Raw genomic sequence first — 24488 nt, forward strand, 5'->3', positions numbered from 1 at the left:
TGAGCTACTCTTGCAGCCCGTCTGCACTGCTCAGAGAACTTCATATCTGCCTACAAAACTAGCCAGGTCCTTTTCATTCTCTACCACTGTCAGTGGTAGAGAATGAAAAGGACCTGGCTAGAGAATGAAAAGTGGTAGAGAATGAAAAGGACCATGAAAATGATACTTGGCTCTGAGGTTGCTGTTTCCCATATGTAGTACTTTACATTTGTCAATGTTAAACTTCATTTGTCACCTCTCAGCACATCTGCTCAACCTTTCCAGATCCTGCTGCACCAGCAGCATAACATCAGTAGTGTCCCTAACAACCCTGCCAACTTTTGTATCGTCTGCAAACTTGGACATTAAGCTTGATATACCATCATCAATATTATTTATAAATACAGAAAACAATGATGGACCCAAGGCTTGAACCCTGAGGGACTCCACTAATAACATTAGTCCACGATGAGCAGCGTCCATTGATTACAACTCTGTCTTCTCCCCATCAACCACCCCTTTATCCATAGCAGCAATTTGCCTCCAATGCCACACTGCTCCAATTTGTGCAGCAGTCTTCCATGTGCAACAGTATCAAAAGCCTTTCTAAGCTCCAAGTATATAATATCAAAGTTATTCCCTGCATCCAGTTCCTTTGTGACCACATCATAGTATCCAATCAAATTGGTCAGGCAAGACTTCCCCTTAACAAAACCATGCTGCGTCCGAGCTATAACTGAAGTCTTGTTTAGATGATTCTGCAGTGCTTCTTTAACCAGTGCCTCCATTAATTTTCCTGGAACAGAAGTTAAACTCACAGGTCTATAATTACTTGTGTCAGCCTTTGATCCTCCTTTGTGAATTGGGGTCACATTTCCACATCTCCAGTCTATGGGTACCTCTGCTGAGTCCAAGGAAGCGCTCATAATTATGGCTAAGGGTTTGCTTACTTCCTTTGCTGTCTCCTTTAATATAACTGGATAGATCCCATCCAAACCAGGTGCCTTTCTTGTGTTTATCTTCAACAATTTCTCCTCCACTTTACTCTCAGTTATTACAAGATTATCTAGCTTGCTGCCAGAGTTGAATAAACCTCTGGCATTCCCCTCGCTGAATATCTCTTCATGTGTGAATGTCGATGAAAAATATTCATTTAGTTTGTTTGCTACCTGAGCAGGATCATCAACAGTTCAACCATCGATATCAAGTGGACCAATCTGATTCATCCCCTTCCTTCTAGAGTTTACATAAGTAAAGAACTGTTTGCTGTTTTTCTTTGCATCCCTTGCCAAAGATTTCTCGTAATCTGCCTTCTCCTGCCTAACCTCCTTTGTAACTTGGTTACAGATCAACTTATATCTATCATAGGCTTCTGTGTCACGTGTTAATTTATATGTATCCCATGCATTTTTCTTCTCTGCCAATATGTCTCATTAGTTCATCTGACATCCATTTAGGCCTATACCTTGAACAATATATGTAAAGCCTAGTAGCTTCCAAGATAAGTTCTTTGAATGCTTCCCATTTTGAATTTGCTGTTGGTAACATCATCAGTTGGTTCCACTATATAGAATTTAAATACTGTCTCAGACCATCGTTAGTCACCTTTACGAAAGCAATTACCCTTCCCTTTACCCCTGATGGTAGTTACCTCTTTGAGTAAATCCCACTTCAGCACACTGTGATCACTGCCATCTAGTGGTTCCTCTATCTGCAGATTCTTAATGCATGAAGAATCACTACCGATAATCAAATCAAGAGTATTACTCCCTCTAGTTGCCTCCTTAACATGCTGATGTAGAAAACAATCATCCAATAAATCCACAAAAGCCTTGCTAGTGTGTGAGTGACCAACCCACAAATTCCAGTCAATATCTGGGAAATTAAAATCCCCCATTATAAGACTCTCTGATTTACTGGCCCACTCTATTTCCCTGTACAGTTTCTTATTATACTTGTCAGAGTCATTAGGCCTATAGCACACTCCTACTCTCAATTTTGATCTCCCAATGCTTATGTCACACCAAACTGACTCGACACTGCACTGTCCAGCGATGTCGACTGGCTTCACCTCCTTGGATTTTATGTATTTCTTAACTAATAGCATAACCCCTCCTCCCTTTCTATCCTTTCTGTAGACGTTGTACTCTCCAAATTCCAGTTCTGCATTCCTTATATATGTGTGACACCATGTCTTTGGTTATAACTGGATTATAACTGGAGTAACTAGTTACTCCAGTTATAATCCCACGTGTGCAAATCCTGAAATACGATACCTGATACTCTGGAAGTGACAACACAGGTGCGAGCAGGAGTCGCAGTGTGACATCCACACTACACCAAAGATTGCTACACTTCTGTGTTACCAGACAATGCTCATCATCATCAGCCATTTTCAATTCACTGCAGGATGAAGGCCTCTCCAGCAACTTTCCAGTTCCTTCTGTTTTGAGCACTGGCCATCCATTTACTACCCAAAAACTCATGAATTTCATCTATCCATCTCTGCCTTTGTCTTCCAGGTTTTCTTCTAGCTCCTCTTGGATACCATTCTGTTATTTTCTTAGTCCATCTGTCTTCATGCCTTCGAGCTATGTGTCCTGCCCAAGACCATTTTAGTTCTTTAGTTTTGATAAGAATGTCCTTTACTTGAGTTTGCTGCCTAGTCCATGTGTTTCTCTTCTTATCTAACAGTCTGATTCCCAGTATAATTCGTTCCATTCTTCACTGTGTAGTTCTCAGCTTTTCTTCCATTCTTTTGGTGAGTGCCCAAGTTTCACTTCCATAAGTCATGGTGGGGAGTATACATTGATTCATTATTTTATGTTTCAGACAAACTGGGATATTGCTCTTCAGTATGTGACTATATTTCCTGAATGCTATCCATCCAAAATTTATTCTTCTCTTGATTTCCAGCCATTTATCATTATTACAGCTAATAACTTGTCCCAGATAAGTATATGACTCCACCTTTTCAATTACTGCTCCTTCAATCATTATTTCCCTTTCCGTGGCATACTTGTTCATCAATAGTCCAAAATCCTTACTAACTGTGCATAACTGATTAAGATTTTCCTCTAATTCTTTGGGGTCGTGGCTTATGACCACAATGTCATCTGCAAATCGTAAATGGTTTAGGTACTCTCCATTCACATTGACTCCTTTCTGCGACCAGTCTAATCTTCTGAAAGCTTCCTCAAGGGCAGCAGTAAACAGCTTCGGAGATATTTTGTCTCCTTGTCGAACTCCTTTCTCGATTTTAAATTTCCTACTGTGTTTGTCTAGTCTAATAAAGGAGGTAGCACTCTCATATATTTTCTTCAAAATCATAATATACGGGGTATCTATGCCTTATCTTTCCAGTGCCCGAAACATTGCCTTATGCTGTATGGAATCAAATACCTTTTCATAATCCACAAATGCCAGGCATAATGGTGTTTTATATTCATTTGCTTTCTCCATTAGCTGTGATATTACGTGAAGGTAATCCATAGTTGAGAATCCTGTCGTAAAGCCAGCTTGCTCTTTTGGTTGATTTTCATCAAGTATTCTTTCTAATCTGTTAGTAATGACTCTTGTGAACAACTTGTAGATGTGGGATAACAAGCTAATTGGTCTATAATTTCCAATTTCTGATTTATCTCCTTTCTTATGCAGCAAAAACTATGATTGCATTATTCCACTGCTTAGGCGTCACACCTTTTCTAATGCACTTTGTGAAGAGCCTTTCCAGTTTTTGTGTTATGTCCCTTGCTCCCAATTTTAACAACTCTACAGTAACTTCATCTTCCTCCGGGGCTTTCCGATTCTTCATTTTCTTCGATGCATGTTCTACCTCATCAGGAAGAATATCGGGTATGTCGTATGTGTAGCTACTTTTCAATCCCTCTTCCCCACTGCTGGTATGATTCCCTTGCTCCTTGTATAATTCTCTATAGTAGTCTTCTGCTATTTGAATTATGCCTTCTCTGCTGTTTATAAGTACACCATCGCTATTCTTCAGTTTCAGTAGCATTTGTCTTTCTATATTACTGCTCATGGCTGCTGATTTAAATCCTTTGTTTTCCCTTAATGCTTGTTCTACTTTTCTTGTGTTAAATCTTCTTATCTGAGTCTTCTAAGTCTCTTTCTAATGGCTTTGCATAACTCAGTATACTCAATTTTCTCGCTGTCAGTGTTTTTCTTGCTCTTCATTTGTCGTCTTCGGTTCATCATGACAAGTGTTTCTTGACTAATTTTTTCTTTTTCCCTATAGGTTTCTTGGGCTTTATCGCTTTCAGAAAGTTGTAATATTCCTCGTCGATATCTTGGTCCTGAGCAGTCTACAGAAGCTCAAACTTGTTCTTAAGTTCCAGTACATACTGCTTTTTCTCCTCCTCTGTTATCTCAAAGACCTTTGTATTATTTACTTGAGTCAGGTTTTTCCTTTCCTTTCCTACATCTATATCAAGTGTACATCTTACCATTCTGTGATCACTTCCAACATTTACCTTATTCAGGACGGTAACAAATATATCTTCACATTCACAATATATCTTAATACAATGCTAGGTGATAATAACCCTCATCAACCAGATTGCTTAATGGAGGCTTGAAGGGGTCTTTTAATTATTTGCCTTTTGCTTCAAACGTAATACTACTTATGGATATATCTGTTCTGATATTCCTTGTAAACACCTTATTAATTTGGAATTTCCTCTTTTCAATCTTTTATGGCTTAAAATTCTGTCATTCTGTTAAATTGATTTGTTGCCTCCATCATTCTTCCAACTCCAGTAATCATTTGGAACTCTTTCTCTTCCTTATTTTGAAACTTGGCATTCTCCAGTCCAACTCTCCTAACAGTAACATAATTTTCCTTGGTGATTTTAATTTTCACTATTCGAGATGCTGAGGCTTTTGCAATTAATGACTTTGCACGGATTGTTCATTTACCTGCCAGAATACCAGTCTCAACCACACAGCTAACACTCTTCATCCTTTTCTTACAAACAACTTTTTCAAGTACACAGTTGAGGTGAGTGCTCCTCCAGGCGCCTCATATTGTTTAGCATCACAGAAATGAAAAATGTAATTATGTGCAAGGTTTCTGTTCTGTTTCTTCTTTGTTTGGATTACTGATTTAAATCTAATGTCATTCATTGCTCAGATCATGTCATTGAAATTATTCTTGTATGGATGAAATTCTTTATTCTGCATTCCACCTTAAAATCTTGTTTTTTATCTAAACCTTGGTTTTCCAACAAAAGAGCTAAGACTGTTCAAGATTAGTGCATACAAATCTCTAGGTTTATTATCTGCCTACACCAAAGTTTGTAACAATTGTAAAGCAGTTATTAATCACTACAAATTAGATTTTGAACAGACTAACAGTAAAAATCTTGCTCCTTGTTCAAATGCAAGTCCAGCATTCTTGTCTCTTGCCAAAACTGTAGGTTGCTACTTTTGCCCATCTCTGCTTGCACCTCCGTTAAAACCTGATGTTTCTATTTCCACCTTAGCTAAAGATAAATTCGACTTGCTTAGCATCCTACTTTTCTTCTAATTCTTGTATTAATGATCTTGGTAAACTACCTCTTACCATTCCCAGTATTCTCCATTCAGTGCCTCCTGTCAAAATGATGTCTGAAGAATTTTCAGCAATCTTGATGCCAAGAAACCTGCAGATTCTGATGGTATTTCTTCCCAAAACCTGTGCTCCTATGCTTACCCCTGTTCGGTTTTGCCTTTTTACACTTTCTTATTGCACTGACATTTATATTTCTGCTTGGAAATTTGATAATATTCAGCCAATTCCCAATAAAGGGGATCCATTCCTCTCATTTAGTTATCATTGCATAGCACTTAGCTGTTCTCTTTGTAAAGTATTGAAGAAATCCATTAACCAGCAACTCCCGATCTAGAAATTTTCCATCTGATAACACTAAAAATCTTGCTTCTTGTGCAAACAGGTCCTTGAGGGTGTCGCAGACATTCTCTCAGATATTCCAAGCTATGCTTGCCACCTGGGAGGCTAAAACACTGATGGAACTGATATTCGGGTGACCCAAGTCAAGTGGACCTAATTTTGGTAAAGTCCGCTTGGTCTGTGCAGGCCAAATCCTCTGCTTGCACCTTCACAATAGTGGGACTATTAGTAAACCTGGGTATAACCCCCACGTGCAAGTCCTGAAATACAGAACCTAGCACACTGTGGGTGACCACCCAGGTGTGAACCAACGTAAGAAGGGGTTAAGGTATGGCACTCACACCACATGGAGGAATGCCGCCCCTCTGTTACCAGGCAATACTAGGTGGTAGATGACTCTCATCAATCAATGCAATACACCACTTCACATTTTGGAGGCTTGAAGTGGTGGAACCCATGTTTACTCTCCAGAACAAAGTTCCGGTATACCCTCCCCCATCTCTTCTGGCATGCAGTATGATTGTTTTTTTTGAGATTATGATGGACATCAGGGCAAGATCCAATCTTCCTTACATTTGGAGGGTACAGATCTAAAACGGTGTTCGCAGACAGGCCGCTAGTTAGTATACTGGACCAAATCAATTGGTAAATCTTTAGGAGGCTTCTGGATCAGCTAGTGTATAATCTCACTGCATCTACTCTGCCGGGTAGTGGTTGGGGGGGGTCAGAGCATGGTGTATGGGGAGGGGACATTGTCTAGGCCACATTATGTCAAGGATCTGGGTAAGATCTTGATATAATTTTGAATGTCCTCTTTTCCATCTTTTCTGGCTTAAAATCTCTCTACCACATTCTTTCAAATTCATCTGTTGCCTCTATCATTCTCACAACTCCACTAATCACTTGGAACTCTTGACTTCCTCTCTTTGAAACTTCACTTTCTCCAGTCTAACTTTTCTAACATTGAGGAAATTTTCCTCAGTGATTTTAATGTCACAATTCTGGCTGGCTTCCATTTTCTAGTCAATACAGACCCAGCTGATCAAGATGCTGAGGCTTTTGCAATTACTAATGACCTCATACAGATTCTTCATTTACCTACCAGAATACCGGACAATCCAAACCATAGCAAACATGTTTGATCTTATTCTAACAAACAACCCTTCTATGTACACGGTTGAAGTGAGTGTTTCTCTAGGCACCTCAGATCACAGCTTGGTGATGGTCTCTTCTCCAATGGAAACTTTCTCTCGTGGTCATTCCCAACCTTGTGTGGCATTACAAGAATGCAAAATGGAATGATCTGCGTGACTTCTTTTCTTCTTTTCCTTGGTTGGTGTACTGTTTCAAAACTTCTGATGTCAATGTTTGATCAGATCATTGTCAGTGAAATTATTCTTGTAGTGATGGAATCCCTTATTCCACACTCCACCATAAAATCGCATCCTTTATCTTAACCTTTCTTTTCCAATAAATGTGCTAATGCTGTTCAAGAGAAGAATGTCGCATATTGTAATATGTGACATTCTCGTATCCAAAACTCCAGGTTCATTTTCTCCCTTCACCAAAGGGAGAAAATGAACACAAAATTGAACACAAAATTGCTTATAACAATTGTAAAACAGTTATTAATCAGTCCAAACTAGGACATTCAATCAGTTCAAATAGGCTAAAAGTAGAAAACTTGCTTCCTATCCTAATGGTAGCCATGGTCTCTTAATTCTGGTCTCTTATTACTATTGGCAAATGTTATTGGCTGAAGCTTTTGTCCATCTCTAATCCCACTTCTGTCTAAAGCAATGGTTCTATTGCCACTCTAGCCAAGGATAAAGCTGTTTTTGCTGTTTTTCTTCCAACTCATATTAATGGTCTTGGCCACTATCCCAGTACATTCCACTCAATGCCTCCTGTCGTCTTTTTTCAAAATGATGCCAGAAGGATTTTGAACAATCATGATGCTAAGAAAGCTGATGGTATTTCTCCACTTGTTCTGAAAACTTGTGCTCTTGAACTTTCTTATTCCAAAGGTGTTTTTCTTTCTGCTTGGAAATATGCTCATCTCCAGCCAGTTGCTAAAAAAGGTTAACAAATCCTTTCCATCCAATTATCGTCCCATTGCACTTACTTCTACTCTTTCTAAAGTAAAGGAGAAATCAATTAACTGCGAACTCTTAAACTATCTAGAAAACTTCCATCTGATCGATTATCGCCAGTATGGATTCCTTCAGTGTCGATCCACTGGTGATATTCTGGCTTATGTTACCCTTATATGTGGACAAATTCAATGGAAAAGTTTGGTGAAACTCAAGCAGTTGCTCTTGACATTTCAAAGGCTTTAAATTGTGTTTATGTCGTCTAAATAAGCTTCTATCTTATGGTTTGCCAATTGTATTTTGTAATTGGTTTGTACCATTTTGTACCATTACTGCTCACTGTTGGTAATGGTAGATGGCTCTCTTTCTTCTAACTTCTCCACTAATGCTGGTATTCCTCAAGGTTCAGTTCTTTCTCTCACTCTTTTCCTCTTATATATTAATGGCCTTCTTCCATTGACCTGAAATCCTATCCATAGTTTTGCTGATGATAGCACATTGCATTCCACTTTCCAATTTGAGAAACCTTGCCCTGCTCAAACAGCTTCAATGTCTCGAATATCCACTACCAATTCGTTAAATGCTGATCTCCAGGTAATTCCCCAATGGGACAAAGATAAGTTAGTTGATTTCAATTCTTCTAAAACTGTCCTGTCTTATCTCTCACAAAAAGGTTTCTCCTATGCTTATCTTCAATGAGACTCCGATTTCTAGGCAAGATTTAAAACGATTATATATCTCTATTGGGGATTACCCTGACTTCTGATCTATCTTGCCATAAGCACATTTCAAATATTGCTGCCTCTGCATCTAAACAACTCACTCCGTTTTCTCTTTTGACATTACTTTTCTTCCAAAAAGCTGTTCAGTCTGTACAAATCGTAAATCCCTCCTACCATGGAATATTGTTCCCACATCTGGGGTGGTGTCCCCAAAACCTCTCTCAAGCTTCTAGCTTCCTTTCAAAAGAGAGCAGTTAGGCTAATTAATGACTCATCTCTAACAGAGTCTCTCCACTCTCTGTGTCATAGATGTTCTGTTTCTGCTGCATACATTTTCTATAGATACTTCCATGGACACTGTTCTTCTGAATTGGCAAATATAATTTCTGCTCTCTGTTCCAAAGCAATCCAAACACATGCCACAAACAAATAACATCCTTTTACTGCCCAACTTCAAACTCAGAACCAACTTTCCTTCTTCCTCATATATTCATTCTGCTTCCGTTCATACCTTCCTTCATACGTATTTCCTGAAAATTATGATATACAGAAGTTCAAGTCTAATGTCAACAAATATCTTCTTTCATCTTTTCAACCTATGCACGTTACTGCGTACTATAGGTTCTAATACTTCTCATGTTTGGGGCTTTCATAAAAAAAAAAATTCTAACCTAACCATATTCTATGCTGAAATTATGTTCAAGATGGAGTTTAGCATTAGCATTAGTAGAGGCATATGATGCAAGAAAGTAAGCTTATACAGCATCGGGGAAAAAAAAAAAAAAAACCTTCCCATTTCACCCATCCATTTGCTCCAAAAGTTTGTCCACTTCTTCCTTGAATATATTTAAGCTATCAACTTCTACAACAGCAGATGGAAGTTTGTTCCGGCAATCAACTACCCGATGACTAAAGGCAGATTACCCACGGTTCAATTTCCAATGTGTAACACTGAAAACTGTTGAAACATATTTATATGCAAATGACCTCACTATTTCATGTTATTTACACAATATACTCTCAAGAGAGAGAGAGAGAGAGAGAGAGAGAGAGATAATTAAAGGTGTTATAAATAAAATAGACATGAACCATCGTTCTAATGTTGATTACTCGGTACAGAAGACAACTGCAATACACTTCTGTAGAAAATGCAAGATGCATTATGATCTTGAATTATGAATATATAAACAAGCAATTCTACTTAAACAGTGTCCAACTTCTTTGACTAATCATGGGTGATAAACTAAATTTCCTTGGGTACATAAAATATCTAGGTAATATAAGGCAAGATAATTTAATTTTTTTAAAGAAATAAAATATCAGGTCAATATCATTTTAGGAAATAGGATGCAGATCACTTTTCACTGCTGCACAGTTTGCTTAACAGACAAGAAGTCATTCCTGCCAGGCTATGTATTGCCAATACATGATTAAATCGCACTTTTCTTCTGATGAAAAATGATTCTCCTCCCCAGTGTTACAGATGGTGTTCTCGATTGATAGAAAAGTATATTTTTGCAAAACGTTCACTTTTATCATACTGCTTGATAGTTTTGAGTCACAAGACCTGCTAACTAGAATACAATTTTAGGAAACAAATAAAATGTTAATGACACTTTTACTTTAAGTCATTAGCATTAGTAGTGGCATATTATGCAAGAAAGCAAGCTTTATACAGCTTCTGCAAAAAAAAAAAAAAATTCCCATTTCACCTGCCTAGTTCTTCCTTAAACTAGCAAACCTCACGAATCAAATTTAATATAAACTTGGAACATGCCGACAGCAAATTATGATTTTGCTATCATAACATAAATGTTATAATCAAAGTAGCTTTTGCACTAAAACGTTCCCAAACAACACAACACAACACAACAACCTTTTTGCATAATAATATTTTAGTTTTATAAAGGAGGTTTGTGGACGCACTGTATTTTTTATTTTATCTTGCTGTCTACTTTGTATGGTATTTAATTCAAATTAATATTTACACATCAGTATAAATATTAATTTGAATTGAACATGCATAAGTAATGTTCAAAACTGAATTGGTTATATATGCAAGTCTTTGAATTGTTAATCCAGTGTTATGTTTCTTATATTATTTTCAATCTAAGCCCTTCTGGCCATGTGCCACCCAGGGCAAGTACTCTCCTTATCAGTGTAGTTTCTTTGAATATTTGTATGTACCATTGTATGCAGTCTGGCGGCTCTGATATTTTGCTTTTGCACCTTTGTGAAAACAAAATCTCTTCCATTTATCCTTGACAAAAGTTTAAATACATTCTTTAAATAAATTACACCTTTGGTTTCTTTTATCTGTTACAGATGTTGGGGTACAGGTCACTCTGATAGAGTGACCTGTACCTCAACATCTGTAACAGATAAAAGATTTTACTGGTGATGCAGAGTGAATATACAAATGTATATTGTACATTAGAAAGTACCTTAATTGGTAAGGTTAGGAATGTTTATTAAATTAATTCCCCTTCTTTGTCTTAGATATAAGCCAATTTATTTTGATGTTATAATTATAATAAGGGCGATGTTGCTGTTTTTTTTACTTACAGTTTATGAAAACTTAAGTTGTTGTTTATTTAAAACCAACAGTTACTGTAAAATACAAATAAAATCAGAGTAGTTATTTTATATGGATATTTTTATTTAAGGCTTATTCTATAGTTTTCTCAAAGATTATTGCAGAAGCTGCCAACGGCCCTACAACTCCAGCAGCAGACAAGATTCTAACTGAACGTAATATCTTAGTAATTCCTGATCTCTATATTAATGCTGGTGGTGTTACGGTTTCATATTTCGAATGGTTAAAGAATTTAAATCATGTCAGTTATGGTCGACTTCTATTCAAGTATGAAAGAGATTCTAATTATCATTTATTAGGTAAGTTTGGTATTTTGTACTTTTGAAAGCTGATTCAAGTAAAAGGATAATACAAATGGTTGTGATATTTAAATTGTTGGGAAACAGGAATTACTTTTATGTCAGCAAGAATCCTTCAAAATCTTTCAATTGTAATTGTAGTTCTAATAAATTGGCCAATTTGGTCAATTTATTAGGTAAACTTACCCTTTCCTCTAATTGTATTCTCACATTATCCATTGCTCTTTACAACTGTGTAATGTTTCTGGTGGTCATAGACCTTAGAGTTTAAGAAACATTGGAAAAATAAATCATAAACAGGCAAGTATAATGATCACAATTGTCACTTTTTATTATCAAAACAAAACCTGTTATTTGGAAACATTTCCTTTCATAGAAAGCCTTGCAGTAAGTGCCGTGACACCATCCTTTTGAAGGTCGCAGGTTCGAATCCCGCTTTGGGCTTGGATCAGAGTACTGCAAAAACCTTAGGAGGTGCATATGGCCACAGAAGCCGATGCGCCAACAACTAACTAAAAATACAAACAAACAAAAAATCATCCTTTTGAAAACAATGTTTCACATGTTGACTCCTTTTTGCTGAAATACCCTATTACAAATTCTTGTAGCATGTTTACATATAGGGCTGAAGTTAGTGGGGCAGTTTGGACTATTAGAAATTTCATAAACTTATGATGCCAAAAGCAGACACCCCATGGCAAACAGTAACTTTTAGCATTGAATTGAACCAGGTGAACAACTAGTTTTGTCTGTCCACTATCTAAAATTTTGTTAACTTAAAATACCAATTCAAGTGAAAGTTGTTATCATTCACCTTTTGTTGGAATAGATTATGGAAATCCAAACAGTATCTAAATACACGTTTTAATTTCTATATTTTAAATATGTAGATACAGTTTTAAATAGGTCTTTGTTTTGTCTTTAAATAGGTGTTTTAAATAGGTCATTTCCTCTCACTGATTCACTACAATCAGTGAGAGGAAATGAAGTGCAAACTCAGCTATCTGATGGGCATTTTTGAAAGCTTGAAGAATAGGATGGATGCCCTCGAAGAAAGTAAAATGCATCAGGTAAAACAACAGCAATCTCTAAGGCAGAATGCTCTGGTTCCACAGAAGACAGTTGTTGTCAGTGTCTCTATTATCAGTGAAATAGAAAATATATTTTGCAAAAAGGATAATGAGATGACAGTGTATGGCTCTGCCGGGGGGGGGGGACAAAAGTTGATGACCTTCTAGAGCAGATATCATCTTTTAAGGGCACGAAAGGTAACGAATTTGTATGCATTGGCATTATTCATATTAAGAATAGGAGATATGAGGACTTGCTTAGCAAGTAAAAACAGTGTCAAAGAAAGCCTTGTCAAAGAAATCAGCCCTGGAAAGATAGACAAAGGCTGGATAAAGGTTTATTAACAGGAGATTTTCAGGGATGGGATTCACTTAAATAGAAAGGATGCAAAAATATTTGCTGATACTCTCGAGGCAATGTTAGGTCAGAAAACTGCTAGCTTGGGGGGGAATATAAGGACTAATAGATTAACATCAGCCGCAGGCAGAGGTTAAGTGATTCTTTTATTAATTATGTTGAAACATGCAGTAGCCTGGAAATCAAAGTATCGGAAATTTCAAGGCTTGTTGATGGTCTTCGTGGAATATGGGCTGTTAGGACAACTAAGAATAAGAAGAGGTGCAAGTATACCTGCACCTGTTCTTCTTTTTCTTAGTTTTTATTGGTGTACATGCAGATATACTTGAATGTACACCAGTGCTAGGAGCATAGCAGATAAATTTAACGTACTGGTTAAGCCATCAAATGCAGACAGTCTAGGGATATCAGAGATGTGATGTCACTCGGACATAGGGGAGCAGAATTTGAATATGGATATTAAAAGTTGTACAGAAAGGCTAGGCAGCAAAGAAGGGGGGAGAGTGTTATGATCTTAGTTAAGAAGCATATTAAATCTAAGGCAGTACGTCCAGTTGACATGTTCACTAGTCGTTCAATCAGTTTGGTGAGACATAAGCACAGGAAAACAGAAATGGGAGTAGAAGTGTGTTATAGGAATAATACTCTTGCTCTAATGACTGTGATGGGTGTAACAAACAACTTAAAGATCCAGTAAATCAAAATTGGGGCGGAATTTTTCTCACCGTAGCCTGTGCTTATTAACAAGAGAGAGTGCTATGACAAGAATGGGATACACTTAAATAGAAAGGGTTCAAAAATATTTTCTGATGCTATCAAGGCACTGTTAGCTGGGTCTGATAACAGCTAAAATGGATACAGAGACTAATAGATTAACATAAGCAGCAGGCAGAGGCGAAAGTGATTCTTACACTGCATCTATTGGAATAAGAGCAGCCTGGAAAGCAAAATGCTGGGAATTTCAAGAAATGCTGGGAGTCATCAGGGAACAAGTAATTACATGGGCTGTGTTCGGGCAGCACAATGTAACAAGGGGTGCATGTATACTTGCGTGTAGACCAATGCGAGGAGTGTAGTAAATAAATTAGATGAATTTGAAGTGCTGTTGAAGACACCAAAGGTAAATATTGTTGGGATATCAGACAGGTAGTGTCACGTAGATATATGGAATGCAGAATTGGAAATTGGAGAGTACAAGACGCAGAAAACGGATAGACAAGACAGAATAGGAGGGTAGAAGGGGTTATGTTGTTAGTTAAGAAACATGAAATCTAAGGAAGTGCATCCAATTGATGTTGGTGGATAATGTAATGTTGAGTCTGTTTGGTGTGACATAAGCTGTTATTTAGTTTTAGTTTTTAGGAGCATTAGCAACTAAGGCCATATTGCTCCGGGATATGCGGTGGTCATTCCCTGACCTTTCCACATCCTCCATATTTGGTGGTGACGGGCTCGAACCCCAGTCTAATCAAGAAGCGTGTGCTACGCACTGCTGCTCCTTCCCACCTGGCTATGGAGGTGCCTGTGACATAAGCACTAGGAAAGGAAAAATGAGAGTGGGTGTGTGTTATAGGCCTAATGAATCTGATTAGTATACTGAGCAATTGTGCAGAGAAATAGAGGGGGCCAGTAAATCAGAGTGTCTTATAATGGGGAATTTTAATTTCCCAGAGATTGACTGGAATTTGTGGGTTGGTCACTCACACACTAGCAAGGCTTTTGTGGATTTATTGGATGATTGTTTTCTACAGCAGCATGTTCAAGAGGAAACCAAAGGCAGTAATACTCTTGCTCTGATTATCAGCAGTAATTATTCATGCACATGGGGGTACCATACTGCATATGGTACCCCCATATGCAGTACCCCAGAGAAACGTAACAACTGTGCGGTACTGCACTCAGGGTGGTAGAGAATGAAAAAGACCTGGGGGTAATTGTGCAGTCAGATATGAAGTTTTCTGACAGTGCAGATAGGCTACCAGAACAGGTCATGGGGTCTTGTCAATGATAAGTAGGGATAATAAGGCGATTTTTCCCTTGTATAAGGCAATGGTCAGGCCACACCTTGAGAGCAGCATACAGTTCTGAAGTTTAGGAAGGATGTAGAGCTGCTGGAACGAGTACAGAGAAAATGAGTGAGATCGGGGAGTGGAACATAGGGTTGCTCTTCCAAGAAAGTCTTAAGTTCTGTAAATTGTAGCATCTGGAAACTAGGCACTTGCGGATTGATCTAATTGAGGTGTATAAGGCCTTGAATAGTTTGTGCAAGCTCAGTTCTGATGGGACTCTTCCTCTTGCTCAGATTACACACTTAAGGAGGCGAAAAGACAGTTGTAGAATAGACATTCGGAAATTTACCTTTAGGCAGCGGGTGTTGATTGCTGTAACAAACTTTCATCTGTCATTGTGCAAGTTGACAGCTTTAATAAATTCAAGGCAGAATGGCTGGGTGAAAATGGGAATTTTTTTTTTTTTCTGCTTAATGCTGTATAACTTTGCTTTCTTCCATCATATGCCTCTAATGCTAAAGCAGAGGTTAGAATTTTATCAAACACTAACAGGGAGCTAAATGATTTTGTAATAACTGAGTAAAATAGAGAGAAATTTTGAAGTTAAACATACGAAAGGCACCTAGGGTGGAAGGGATCTATCCAGTTATATTAAGGGAGGAAGCAAGCAATTATATATATATAAAACTCTATTACTCATTATATAAATAAATTTAAAAAATCAAGTGGAATGCACAAGCAGTAATTGTGAACTAACTACATTATGACACACGGCTGCCCAAACTGGATAGGCAAGGTAAGCGTTGCTTATGGGCAGCAGTTCAAGAGGGTGCCAAAATATTTTTCAATATTGTTTTTGTGAATTATTTTCGTAGGTTCAGTATTCTGCATATAGGATGACAAATTATATTTTGCTTACCTGGCAGCACAGGAACGCTACTGTTCTTACATTGCTGTACAATATAAGTAAAACGAAAGCCAGTCGTTTGCTGCCAAGTGTAAGAAAATCCTGATAAATCTCAGGATTTACCTGGCTAATGCAAAATTGGCAAGATAAATGCCCAAGAAAATAACGTTTCAGTCCTAAATTTGGAGGTATTATTGTTTGCTTCAGGTATTATTGTATCCCAAGATATTTTGTGTAGTTCCAAAGTAAAAAGTAACATACCATAAAGGCAAAAGGCACAAAAGAGAACGAACATGAAAGCTTCAAAACATATATGGGTATATAAAGTACTAAACTAGTGATTTGTTGTGAACAAAAAAAAAAAAAAAAAAAACATTAGTGAAAGCTTGAGATTAAATTTGTGATACACACAACTGAGCACAGAATAGAAATAGAAAAGAACACAGTAACAGGCTTCAGTGCTAATAACTTTGCTAAGATAGCAATTCTTAGCAAAATACTTTTCTCAATATGCCTAACAAAATAAGATGAAGACTGTAAAACACTAAAAGAGCACGTCAATGATATACAGGAATTTTGTGAGCAGAAATAAGGAGGCGATTAACTCCTCGAATAAAGCAATGGTCAGGCCACAACTAGAGTACTGCGTACAGGTCTGGAGGCCTCATTTTAGGAAGGATGTACAAATTGCAAATGCGAGTAATGAGAAGGGAACAAGACTGGTGAGCAGAACAAATTGGTGCTCTTACGAAGAAATGCTCAAGTTCTGCAAATCACAGTGTCTGGAGACTAGGCACCTGCGAGGCGATCTCATTGAAGTGTATAAGGCATTGAATGGACTTAGCAGGCTCAATGCTGATGGGATTCTTCCTAGTGCTCAGATTACAAACCTGAGATGGCACAAACTGAAATCAAGGAAAGGCAGTTGTTGAATAGATGTGCTGAAATTTTCCTTTAACCAGCGGGTAGTTGATTGCTGGAACAAACTTGCATCTGTTGTTGTGGAAGTTAATAGCTTAAATAAATTCAAGCCAGAACTAGACGAACATTTGAAATGAACAGATTGGCAAAATGGGAAGGTTTTTTTTTTTTTTTTTTTTGGCTGATGCTTTATATTGCTTTCTTGCATCATATGACTCTACTAATGCTAATGAATTTCCTAGCATCCTGAGTAGTCATTCTCGTTCAAGTTCAGATGTGTCACTATCACTTCCCTCGCCTTCTGATTCCTCGTTGTTGTTGTTGTTTGTTGGATTTATTGGTGCAGGGGCTACTAAGGCCATAATGCACCTATCTCAATCTTATTTGATACATGATTGTTATATTAAATAAAAGGATTCAGATCAGGTGATATTTGTTTATCAATTTGAGGAAGGTAAAAACATCATTAATATCTTGTCGGTCTCCGAGAATCTGTTGTAAGGTAAGTTTATTAGAAGAATATAGATGTGAAGAGAAAGCTGTTTTTCGTTCTCTCAGATATAATGGGCATTCAATGATCAAGTGGTTTACTGTGAGTTGAGTTTGACAGTTGCTGCAGAGTGGAGGGTCATCCTGAGTGAGTAAATAACTATGAGTTAGGTGAGTATGTCCTATTCGAATTCTAGCAAGTACTACTTCTTCCTTTCTATTGCCTCTTAGGCTTGATAGCCACTTCTTGTGATCGTTTTTAATCTGAAAAAGCTTATTGCTTTTTTCTCCCTGCCAAATGGATAGCCATTTTTTTCTAACATTGGTATGTATGATGCATTTTAAATCTGTGTAAGGTATCTGCATGTCTGATTTTATGCGACTGGTGTTCTTGGCTGCAAGATCCGCTTGTTCGTTTCCTCTGATTCCAGAGTGCCCAGGTATCCAACAGAAAATTAATTTTTGCCTGTTTGCAAGAAGCTGCACTAACTTGGTTTGAATTTGTTGTAGAAACGGATGACTGGAAGGAAATTTACACTGAAGAGCAGATACAGCACTTAAGGAATCGGTGTAGATAATAGTTTGAGGATATAATGACTGTTTTACATTGTCTAGAGCCATCAGGATAGCATACAGTTCTGCAGTGTAAATACTGTACTCCAAAGGGAGTTGCTGGGATATTGTATTGTTGGGTAGAACTGCAGCTGCTCCAACTTTACTATATGTCTTGGAACCATCAGTGTAAATTTGGGTAAAACTAGAGAACTGAAAGGAGTGAGTTGCATGGATCTGCTGAATACTGCAATTTGGAAGTGCATTCTTTCCCCATTGTTGGAAATGTTGGTCAACATTGGCCAATGGTATTTGCCATGGTGGCATAGCTGTGCTAATATCTAGAATTATGTCATTCATATTTAGTTCCCTGCACATAGTTATGCTTTGTAATCTAATGCCACATGGTTTATTCTGCAAACGTTTATTTTGGTACAAATTATGCCATTTTGGGGTGAATAAATACTGTTTTATAGGATGATGTGGGAAACTTCTGATTTTTGCTGCATAACTTAATAACAGGGCTTGCCGACATGTGCTTCCGTATAGAGACTCTGAACTGGCGATGTACCAAAAGCTCCCAGTGCAATTCGGAGGGCATTGTGATGTACTGGGTCGAGCCATTTTAATACACTTTCTCTAGCTGAGGCATATGCAGGTGACCCATAGTCCAGTTTGGATCTTATGAGCGACCGGTATAAGTGCAGCAGCATGTACCGATCTGCACCCCATGACATAGCGGAAATTGCCCTGAGGAGATTCAGCTTCTTTAGACAGGTTGTACGAATATGTTTAATATGCTCTAAAAAACTAAGTTTTCTATCCAGAATTAGTCCAAGAAAGCTAATACTCTGTTGAAAAGAAATTGGATGAGAATCAAGATGTAAATTGGGATCTGGATGTAAATTCCGTTTACGGCAAAAATGAATTGCTGTTGTTTTTTGTTTTGAAAGTCTGTATCCATTATTTTTGGCCCACTGAACAAGCTTGTTAATTGTACCTTGAAGCTGCCTTTCAACGAAACGCATGTTTTGTGAGTGGCTTGAGATCGCCAGATCATCGGCATACAGATAAGTTTCAGCTGTGTCGGGAATACATTTTGAAATGGAATTAATCCTGAGAGAGAAGAGAGTGGCACTAAGCACAGAACCCTGAGGGACCCCCTCTTCTTGCACAAATGTTTGTGAGAGAGCAGAGTGAAATCGTACCTGAAAGGTCCTATTGCTCAAAAAGTTCTGGATAAATTTTGGAAGATGACCACGAATACCGGATTCATAGAGATCGTGAAGAAATCCATACCGCCAGGTTGTATCAAAAGCTTTTTCGATGTCAAGACATATCATCGTTCGTTCCTGAGAAATGCATTTCGGATGTTTCCTTCAGCTTTGACCATAAGGTCAAGTGTTGATCTAGTTCTTCGAAATCCATATTGATTTTGATTTAGAATGCATTCAGTCTCTAGGAACCATGTCAATCTGGCATTAATTATTTTTTCTAATGCTTTTCCTATACAACTAGTTAACGCTATCGGTCGGTAATTTGCTGGATCTGAATGGTCCTTTCCTGGTTTTGGGAAAGCTAATACAATAGAATGACGCCAACTGGTAGGGTAGTAGTCTTCGCCAAAGATTCTATTATACAGTGTTAGCAGAGCAGAAAGGGATTCTTCACTCGAGTGATATATCATGGCATAGTACACTCCATCAGGGCCAGCAGCACTATTTTTGGATCTTGCAAGTGCGCTACGTAACTCTGCCATGATAAGGGGTACATTATATGGATGCTGTCGTGAAGTACTGAAATTGAGATTATATTTTTCTGCTTGTATTTTATGTGCCTGGAAACTTGGCTCAAATGCGGTTACAGTGGAGATTTTTTCAAAGGTTTCACCTAATTTTTTTAATAATGTATTAGAAATATCGACAGGCTTGCAGATTTCTTTGCCTTTTAGATATATTATCGGAGTGGTTATAGGTGGATATTTTCCATTAATTCTTCGAACTTTAGTCCAGACAGTTCTGATATTTGTGGTCCTGTTTATAGAGGAGGCATATTTAGACCATGTCTCTTTTTTGCTTATTCGCTGTATGTGATGAGATTTAGCTCTAGCTTTCTTGAACTGGATGAGATTAGCTGTGGTTGGGTATTTACGAAATAAGTTCCAGTATCTATTCTTCTCTTTTTGCGCATTGCTACAGGCTTCATTCCACCATATTTTTGGGTGGGAGCGAGTTTTCATGGATGTTCTGGGTATATTGGTTTCTGCAGCTGCTATCATTTGCTGAGTTATATAAGTTACGGCAGAGTCAATGGTGAGGGTCTCAATAGTCTGAATATCTAGATGTGCCAGCTCTTGATATTTCTTCCAGTTAGCTTTGTGGAATTTCCAAACAGTTTTTATCTCAGTTTGAGGAGGAGAGTTAGCCGATAGTGCACATATTACTGGAAAGTGGTCACTATTTCGCAGGTTATCAGTGACCGTCCAATCAATAAGAGGAAGGAGCTTTGGCGAGCATATTGAAAGATCAATTGCAGAAGTTGACCTTGAGGAAAGATGCACGTACGTGTGACTCCCATTGTTTAATAATGTTAAGTTGTGCCTTTCAAGAAATTTTTCAATTAACTGACCTCTCTTATCAAGGTGCGAGGAACCCCATAGGGGGTGATGCCCATTCCAGTCACCCAAGATACAGAAAGGTGGTGGCAGCTGAGTAACTAAATCATTCAAATCTGCTAGAGAGTATGAATAGTTTGGCGAAAGGTATATGGAAACAACTGTTACCGCTATCTTAACCATAACTCTAGCAGCAATTGCTTCTAAAGTTGTTTGCAGTGGGACTGGTCTGAAAGGAGTTCTGGAGTTTACTAGCAATGCTACACCTCCATGTGCTGTATTAGAGTCGTTCCTATAGGAGGGAGTATATGATGAGAGCCTTGTCGATCAATTCGGCCCTGGAAAGATTGTGCAAGGCTCAAGGGGTAGAATTTTTTTCAGCCTGGACTGTACTTGTTAACAGGAGAGATTGCTTCTACAGGGATGGGATACACTTAAATAGAAAGGGTGCAAGAATATTTGCTGATGCTATCGAGGCAGTGTTAGGTGGGTCGGAAAACTGCTAGCTTGGGGGGAGACAAAGACCAATAGATTGACAGTAGCCACTGGCAGAGGTGAAAGAGATTCTTGCACTGCTTCTATTAGAATGAGCAGAAGCCTGAAAAACAAGATGCATGGTATTTCAGAGACGGCTGGGATCCATTGCAGTACAAGTAAACACATGGGTTGTGTTAGGGTAGCTAAGAATAGAAACAGGTGCAGGTATACTTGCGTGTACACCAATGCTAGGAGTTTAGTAAATAAATTTGATGAATTTGAGGTATTGCTCAAAACATCAAAGGCAGATATTGTTGGGATATCAGAGACGTGGTGTCACACAGATATAAGGGATGCAGAACTGGAATTTGGGGAGTACAACGTCTACAGAAAGGATAGACAGGATAGCAAGGGGGGAGGGGTTATGCTATTAGTGAAGAAACACATAAAAACCAAGGAAGTGAAGCCAGTCGACATCGCTGGACAGTGCAGTGTTGAGTCAGTTTGGTGTGACATAAGCATTGGGAGATCAAAATTGAGAGTAGGAGTGTGCTATAGGCCTAATGACTCTGAGGAGTATAATAAGAAACTGTACAGGGAAATAGAGTGGGCCAGTAAATCAGAGAGTCTTATAATGGGAGATTTTAATTTCCCAGATATTGACTGGAATTTGGGGGCTGGTTACTCACACACTAGCAGGGCTTTTGTGGATTTATTGGATGATTGTTTTCTACATCAGCATGTTCGGGAGGCAACTAGAGGGAGTAATACTCTCTTGATTTGATTATCAGCAATGATTCTTCATGCATTAAGAATCTGCAGATAAATGAACCACTAGGTGGCAGTGATCACAGTGTGCTGAAGTGGTATTTACTCAAAGAGGTAACTACCATTAGGGGTAAAGGGAAGGGTTATTGCTTCCGTAAAGGCGACTACGATGGACTGAGAGAGTATTTAAATTCTATACAGTGGGACCAACTGATGATGTTACCAACAGCAAATTCAAAATGGGAAGCATTCAAAGAACTTATCTTGGAAGCTACTAGGCTTTACATACCGACTAAGAAATATTGTTCAAGGTTTAGGCCAAAATGGATGTCAGATGAACTAATGAGGCATATGGCAGAGAAGAAAAATGCATGGGATACTTACAAATTAACACATGACACAGAAGCCTATGATAGATACAAGTTGATATGCAACCAAGTTACAAAGGAGGTTAGGCAGGCGAAGGCAGATTACGAGAAATCCTTGGCAAGGGATGCAAAGAAAAACAGCAAAGAGTTCTTTACTTATGTAAACTCTAGAAGGAAGGGGATGAATCAGATTGGTCCACTTGATATTGATGGGTAAACTGTTGATGATCCTGCTCAGGTAGCTAACAAACTAATTGAATATTTTGCATCGACATTCACACATGAGGAGTTATTCAGCGAGGGGAATGCCAGAGGTGTATTCAACTCTAGCAGTAAGCTACAGAATCTTGAAATAACTGAGAGTAAGGTGGAGGAGAGGTTGCTGAAGATGAACACAAGAAAGGCACCCAGGGTGGATGGGATCTATCCAGTTATATTAAAGGAGGCAGCAAAGGAAGTAAGCAAACCCTTAGCCATAATTATGAGAGCTTCCTTGGACTCAGGGGAGGTACCCATAGACTGGAAATGTGCAAATGTGACCCCAATTCACAAAGGAGGATCAAAGGCTGACACAAGTAATTATAGACCTGTGAGCTTAACTTCTGTTCCAGGAAAATTAATGGAGGCACTGGTTAAAGAAGCACTGCAGGATCATTTAGACAAGACTTCAGTTATAGCTCGGACACAGCATGGTTTTGTTAAGGGGAAGTCTTGCCTGACCAATTTGATTGGATGCTATGATGCAGTCACAAAAGAACTGGATGCAGGGAATAGCTTTGATATTATAGACTTGGATCTTAGAAAGACTTTTGATACTGTTGCACATGGAAGACTGCTACACAAATTGGAGCAGTGTGACATTGGAGGCAAATTGCTGCTATGGATAAAGGGGTGGTTGAGGGGGAGAAGACAGAGTGGTAATCAATGGACACTGCTCATTGTGGACTAATGTTATTAGCGGAGTCCCTCAGGGTTCAGTGTTGTGTCCATTATTGTTTTCTGTATTTATAAATGATATTGATGATGGTATATCAAGTTTAATGTCCAAGTTTGCAGACGATACAAAGGTAGGCAGGGTTGTCAAGGACACTACTGACACTATGCTACTGCAACAGGATCTGGAAAGGTTGAGCAGATGGGCTGAGAGGTGGCAAATGAAGTTTAACATTGACAAATGTAAAGTACTACACATGGGAAACAGCAACCCCAGAGCAACATATCAACTCTGTGGTACTACACTGACAGTGGTAGAGAATGAAAGGGACTTGGGGGTGGTTGTGCAGGCAGATATGAAGTTCTCTGAGCAGTGCAGACGGGCTGCAAGAGTAGCTCATGGAGTATTGTCAATGATATACAGGAATTTTTCCAGCAGGGATAAGGAGGTGATTATTCCCTTGTATAAGGCAATGGTCAGGCCACACCTAGAGTACTGTATACAGGTCTGGAGGCCTCATTTCAAGAAGGATGTAGAGCTGCTGGAACGAGTACAGAGAAGGGCAACAAGATTACTGAATGGAACAAAGGGGTGCTCTTATGAAGAAAGGCTTAAGTTTTGCAAATTACAGTGTCTGGAGACTAGGCACCAGCGAGGTGATCTGATAGAGGTTTGAGATCTGATGAATGGTTTGAGCATGCTCAATGCTGATGGGATTCTTCCTCTAGCTCAGAATAATCACCTGAGAGGGCATAAATTCAAATTGAGGAAAGACAGATGTAGGATAGACGTGCGGAAATTTGCCTTTAGCCAGCGGGTGGTTGGTTGGTGGAACAGACTTCCTTCCCTTGTCGTGGAGGTTGATGGCTTAAATAGGTTTAAGGCTCAGCTGGACAGGTATTTTGAACAAACAGAGGAGTGAAGTAGAAGTGGGTTTTTTTTTTTTTTTTTTTTTTGGCTGATGCTGCATAAGCTTGCTTTCTTGCATCAAATGCCTCTGCTAATTCTAATGCTAATGCTATCCTTTCTAAGCATTATATGATGTTTTATGTTCATCGTTATTTTAGGGGTCAGGTTTGTTTCCTGTAGACAAAGAACAGTAGGCTTATATTCAGTAATTAAGTCATAAACATCATCTAAGTTAGCTCGGAGTCCGCGACAATTCCATTGAATGATTCTATGCATTATTGAGGATTATCGGGTGTGTCTGCTTGCTTACGGGATGTGGTTTGTTTGCACCTGTCTAGTCTTTTTTCCCTTTTTGGGAAATTTGGTCTAGTGACGCCCATGTCCTCCTCTTCTGCATGAAGTTCAAGAAGTGGGTCATCTCGGTGTGAATTTCTATCTATGTCCATGGTATCAGTACTGGTTTTTTGATTATTTCTTTCAGAGCTTGTTTGATTAACTGGCTGTTGTACAGAATT

The 24488-nt window shown here is 38.5% G+C and overlaps 1 protein-coding gene across 1 annotated transcript in view; it reads left to right on the forward strand.

Moving 5' to 3' along the window:
- LOC150081748 (glutamate dehydrogenase, mitochondrial-like) overlaps positions 1-24488 on the forward strand; it is a 535860-nt gene that overhangs the window by 396243 nt on the left and 115129 nt on the right. Inside the window, exon 8 of the mRNA XM_090378851.1 lies at positions 11393-11597. Within this exon, the coding sequence (XP_090234977.1) occupies positions 11393-11597 (205 nt within the window). The remainder of the gene's footprint in view (positions 1-11392; positions 11598-24488) is intronic.

The sequence above is a fragment of the Mastigoproctus giganteus genome, chromosome 8 (assembly GCF_048544385.1).
Source record: "Mastigoproctus giganteus isolate SK-2022 chromosome 8, ASM4854438v1, whole genome shotgun sequence".
Lineage (NCBI taxonomy): Eukaryota > Metazoa > Arthropoda > Arachnida > Uropygi > Thelyphonidae > Mastigoproctus > Mastigoproctus giganteus.